This window comes from Fusarium tjaetaba (assembly GCF_013396195.1).
Source record: "Fusarium tjaetaba strain NRRL 66243 chromosome Unknown NRRL66243_c0000026, whole genome shotgun sequence".
In the NCBI taxonomy this organism is placed as follows: Eukaryota; Fungi; Ascomycota; class Sordariomycetes; order Hypocreales; family Nectriaceae; genus Fusarium; species Fusarium tjaetaba.
The window spans coordinates 323,389-329,388 of record NW_023501222.1 but is presented as its reverse complement, the minus strand read 5'-3'; the positions used below and the strand labels follow the sequence as shown (position 1 = coordinate 329,388).

Below are 6,000 nucleotides of genomic sequence, written 5' to 3'. Positions count from 1 at the left end.
GAGATTTCGAGAGGCTTGCTACATTAACCCCTCAAGCAATGGTAGCATACAACGTTGGAATGGTTGCACAAATTTGCCTCCGCATCCTGCTCCTCCAACACACACTCACAGGCGACAAAGCATATTTAGACAGCCACAGATTATTTCATTAGGAGATGCGAGTCTTTGACCTTTCCACCCTCTCCAGAGGCACTTTCACGGTCAAGGTCTTTTCCGCAGCCAGGCACCTCTGTCTATTAGGCTCTCACTACCCTTAAAGCAAGCCAAGGAAACCAGTCAACTGGCCTTCCTTTTCCTTTGCCACTCTATCTCTGCCCTTTCCAGCCTTCGCCTATGTGGTGCTCTAATGGAGGGTGATCTTTGTGGAGTATCTTTTGTTATAGTCTGAGACTCGACGAGCCTCAACCGCGGCTTGGTTCATACAGATGATCCCCACAAGCCCCGTATATATTTCCGATTGCCTGGTCGATAATCGCGTTCTTGAGCGACGATAGATTTGGCTGGAGAAAGAGCATGGAAGAAGTCCTCGTCATATCGTCCCGTCCACCCTCGAAGATAGGCTCCAGATAAGTTCGACTTCATCTCGTCTGTAAGAATTGGCCTGATGCCGTGAGAGTCATATAGTGTGGCTATCATGTCGTTCGGGTCCGCTAAAACATTTAGGATGAGCTATTTCTTGTTCTAGAGAAGGGGTTTCGGAACTGCTATCTCCAGCCATGGCTTGAACCCATGTTAATGGGATGGAGGGTGACATAGATCCTGTTATGGAGCAATATTTCTCGGTTTCAAGATTTCACTTGGTCTAATCAGGCCCCGACTCTGAAAGAGTGCCTGCTTGCTTCACGTTCCGGAGGTCTCTTTTATAATTGAGGTAGTTATGCAAGGAGTAGTAGTAGTACACGGTCGAAAAACGGGGGAGCTCTTGGATGTTGAGGTCTTTTGTGGAAGAGGCTTGGACAGGGCGGTGGTCGATGGGAATGGAGGTTGATGCAAGTGATAGGATTGTAGGGAGAATCACAGTCTAGATGAGTGATACCGCGTGTGTGGGTTTATTTATAACTGGTAGCGGTGATACAAAGCAGAGAAGCATTTTGATAACAGGAAGAAATGCCCGGGATTGAACCTAAGCTTATGAAAATCCTTATGATAATTTTAGGATCTAAGTAAAGTTTTAGTCAAGTTGATCCTAAGTTAATCCTAAGTTTATGGTTTTTAGTTATGCAGCAACGAAATAGGCGCTGAAGATTTCGCTGCTCGTCATGATCAGAACGAGAATATAGATGATACACTATCTTTACACTATCTTTACGCTTCCTCACAAAGATGAAGCTCAAGCATAATTAACCAGGTGGGTTACTCCAACTGTCTATCTTGAGCTTTGCTGTTCCAGTAAAGCGTCATCAGAACTCACCCCTATCAGAGAGGAACAATAAGACAATGGCAGAACCTACGACCAAGGAGACATCAACAGAACCAGCCCCTATGAGGATATCGGCCTAACTGAGGGGATACCTGACAATGATACGATTAATGAACCACAGGATCTAGTTATCTCAGATGCCTTTGCCCAGAAGTAGGTGACCTGGCTGATCTCTACAACACAAGAACCACCAAAAGACATTGCCCCATTTCTCAGACCAGGTCTTTCACTCCCTATAGTTAAAGACAACCAGCAATTATTCAAAGTCAACTATCACAACCATGCTCCAGAGAGCAAATGATTTCAGGGACGAACGACAACGGTAGGGGTTGTAAAGCTTTTTCAGCGTCTCGAGATCTCGGATACGATCACACCACTTATTGACTCTATGCACCTAGAAGTTATCTCCTTGCTTGGCAGAAAGAACATCCAGGCATTTGATCTTCTAGACCTGCCAAGAGTTGATGATAGCTTTTGTCTATGGAGTGTATATTTTGACTGCTCCTGTTTAGTAGGCTGTGCGTGTTGTATTGCCTGGTAGGGAATCAAGAGGGGTATTTAGGATGACCTTATGATGATTTTATGATGCCTACTTTCGGAATTTATCATATTTTATGATGGTATTAGCTTACTATGATCTAATATTATTCCTAAAGAGGCTGGATAATCTCCGCGGAAATTGAATGCGGGTTGGAACTCTTCCTTCAGTGACCACGAGAAGCCTGTTGACGACGAGATAGGACTTAGCAGTCCTCTCAACGAGTTAGCGGGCCTGTATCTTGTATAACATTCCGTTGGCGCTGCCTGTGTACGGTGCAATTGCCTGCTTTTGAAACTTGAGCAACATTTCTCCTCAAGTCAATCTCAACAGGTAACAGTAACATCACACAGGTTCCAGGAAAATTGCAAGAGTCGTCTGCTCATTGCAGTGCTGTCTAGATATCTGCGAACTATATACATAGATAAGCCAATAATTAGAGATGCGTACCCTACTTATAATATAGACAGAAGCCCTGTCATAATACGCCACCTAGTGAACTTGCATTAGTAACAGATCTCCTTGGAAATAGTAGCTAGCTTGAGGCGACTAAGGGGTTTGCTCTTATTGTCGTTATTCCTGAACAAATACAATAGTTCATGGCGGAAGAGAGATCAGGCCAAAAGCCTTATCTGTGAGAGAAGAGGTAGAAAGCCAAAATCCTCTGATATGATGATAGGTATCATCGCATGGCTATGTTTTAACAAAGGAACAAGAATTTATTGAAATTAATAAATGCACAGGACAAGGTGATATTGGATGAACTTTGGTAATTTGGAAGAAGGAAACGGCATTATAGAGAAATAAAGTATAATACAATCATTCAGATTATGCTTATCCCCTTTCTGCAGAGTTTGACATACGACGTGCTTAAGAGATTTCTAGCATTATCATACCTATATAGACATTCTCTTAGGTAGTTTATTCATTCATTACTGTTAGCTAATACTATAAAGCACATGTTGATGCTGCACTGGTGGCTGCAGGAGAACTATGAATAATTACCCCTGAGTCTGGACAGTCCGAACACTAATCTCGACTTGGATTTATACCAACTGTTAGAATCGTCTCAGAGAATGGGTTCCTTATAAATCGAGAAGGGGCATCATCTGAATCCTGTTTCTTGCTGAAAGCTAAATAAGACCAATCTTGCCCCTTGCCAACCAAATGCCGTTCAAGACAGAGAACTGTTCACTGCTGTTATTAACGTACTTTGAACCAGGACCAATCCAAATTTTCATCTTTACACTTCAAATCCTATAGAACCAGGATAATTGTCGACATTCAAGGATTCTCCTGATAGGAGTGCTCACATAAAGGGGACCTCAAATTCCATACTATCAAACTTACTTGATAGTCAAAGCCGATACTTATCAGAAGTGCACAGTCTTAATCTGTAAAGCGATTATAGATGGTAGTCTATTCCCTTTCCCTAAAAAATAAGGATTTGGCTTGGTGTGTTTAAATGTTCGTGCTACTCTTTGAGTGACATGTTTACTTGAGATACACACCATCCACAACCACAAAGTACATTTAAGTTTTTAGTGAACTGGGAATAATGCCCTTGGATCCTTGTCCTCTAGCAAGGAAAGTAAATACTACAAACTTTAACATAGGAGATGGAGCTGTCTAAATTGTACATGCTTCCATGGGCGCCATCCTCCTCAACGACAACCATTCCACTGCATTTCCCTTGAATAGATCCAATGAAGGCACTGCCTTGACGCAATCCGGCTGAATTTGAATCTCTGATCGACTCCTCTGCTTTGAATCCTTACTTTCTGTACCAATGTCGGGTAATGCGAGTGTTCCTCATTTTCCGTTGGAGCTGGAAGATTCCGTACATCAGTGCTTCACTCGTAGGAGGACAGCCAGGCACGTAGACGTCAACAGGAACTACCCTATCGCAGCTTGCTTGGGAGTTAGATGGACTGTATGAACCAAGGGGGGAGTTGGGAGACATATCTCGGACGACAGAGTAGCTGTAGTGGTAGTATCCACCACCATTAGCGCATGAACCCATGGAAATAACCCAGCGAGGATCAGGCATCTGATCGTAAACCTGTCGAAGAGCAGGAGCCATCTTGTTTGTGAGAGTTCCAGCAACAATCATAACATCGGACTGTCGTGGCGAGGCACGGAAAATAATACCGAGACGATCCTGATCGTATCGGGGGGTGGAGAGATGCATCATTTCGACGGCACAGCAGGCCAGACCGAAGGTCATGGGCCACAGGGAGGACTGACGAGCCCAGTTGGTGACGGCATCAAGTGTGGTTCTGTTGAATGGAGCAGGTTAGTGCTGGCCCAGTATTTAGGTGACGAAGGCGATTTTCTTGACACAAACAAAGGTTGGAGGAAAAACATACAGCGCATACTGCAAGGCACCCTTAGGAGCAACCTCGCTGGGCAGCGGAACCTCTCTGCGAACCTTTCCTACACCAGTTGCGGAGTGAGTCTGGAGAGCGCTCGCATCCCGGCGAGAGTTGGTCGTAAAGGCGGCAGCGGTAGTTCGGAAAGGAACAATGGCAGTTGTAGGCTTGACTATTGTGACAAGTGAAGTCAGTAACATGTATTGGCGTCGCGATGATCGAATTCGTTGTCCGAGCTATAAAGTCCGCCTGGCCGGAAGAGTTCAAGGCACGCACCTCGGAGGGCCATTGAAGCCGCGGACCGCGTGGAAGAGAGCATTTCGGGCGAGAGAACGATTCGACAGAGGAGCGAACCTCGATCGCACGATATCAGAGGGCCTGAAGAGGGGAGATTGGCGCGGGCGTGGTTGACGTCGTTGGCGGAGCGAAGCTTTCTTGGTTGATGTTGAATGATTCGCCTCTTTGCTTGCCGACCTGGAATAAGACAATTCTGATTGGCTGAGATGGACTTCTGGAAGCCGTTGATTAGCCGACGTGGTGGGGCACCTCTTCTGGCGATAACCTCGGGCGACCTTGGTTATGAGAAAGACAGATGACGAAAGGAATTTGACTTCTGGAAGTTATTCCTGCGATGGGAGAGGAGAAATTTCGAAAATTTCAGAGCTTTTTTTGGCTGAAGTTTTCAATGGGAATCGTCTTCTTGCCTCACAGTCTGTCATTGGGTTCAGAACGTTTCATGCTCTCAAATCCATGACGTTCACATTACCTCTAGACCACTGGACGGGAAGCAGGCGAATTCTCTCCAATCGACATGAACTGAACTGAAATTTCGTGTTCTTGTTCTTAAAGCCAGTGGCGAATACTTGGTGTTCGTTGATTGGTGTCTTGATTGCTTGGGCAAGGAGATGGAAGTGTTACTGTCTTGCTCCGTATTAGCAATAGATCTTGGCTTGACTACTACCTACTCAGACGTATCAACATGTCAGGGTTTCGGAAATGCAAGAAGCTGTACGGATGTTTCCATTGTTCTCGCCTTTATGTTGGTCCCAGTATGAAATTTAGAGGCTTCTGATACGGCTATTGTCATCCTCAATGTTTGCATTGATTGTGCCAAAATATATATTTCAGAAATGCTTTAATACCCTGCTAGCTAGAAGTTGCCAACCTTGGTTGATAATAACTGAGCTGCTGGGGTGGTGATTATGTCTGGCTGTCCTAGTATACGGAGAATTTCAATGTGAATATCAAGCTAGAAGTATTGGGATAATCAATGGATTTAAAGGAGATTCGGTAGGAAAGTATGAAATATTTATTCCGGGTCTGATCAAGGGGTTGAAAACCAGAAGACTATAAGGTAATATTATTGGTTTCCAAGCCAATATTTTTTGCGCGTTGCTTCTTGGTTTTGTTCTAACTGTAGCTGCGCTTTTGACTTCTCGTCTTAGGCCAAGCATCTACTCCGTATTAGTTACGATTTTTGATCGATTATCAGTCACTCAAGCAAGGAGAGAATAATAATCGTTTCGCTCGTAATCTAAATATACGATAAAAATAAACTTATAAAGCTACTTGGAAGATCTTCCCCAGAGTTTTCCTCCCTTACCACGCGAGAAAGGGGTTGTCCGTTGGCTGCTGGCACAAAGTTTGTGAAAACCAGTTCGTGGTTGGCT

General features: G+C 44.5%; 1 protein-coding gene across 1 annotated transcript; it reads right to left on the bottom strand.

Annotated features, from left to right (window-relative positions):
- Positions 1-3,732: 3,732 nt before the first annotated feature.
- On the bottom strand, positions 3,733-4,649 carry FTJAE_1454 (NADH-ubiquinone oxidoreductase kDa subunit mitochondrial; the record flags this gene model as incomplete). Its single annotated transcript, XM_037347545.1, has 3 exons — positions 3,733-4,237; positions 4,328-4,502; positions 4,607-4,649. The coding sequence occupies 3 exons, from the start codon at positions 4,647-4,649 to the stop codon at positions 3,733-3,735; spliced, it is 723 nt and encodes a 240-aa protein (XP_037211539.1).
- Between the last annotated feature and the right edge of the window lie 1,351 nt (positions 4,650-6,000).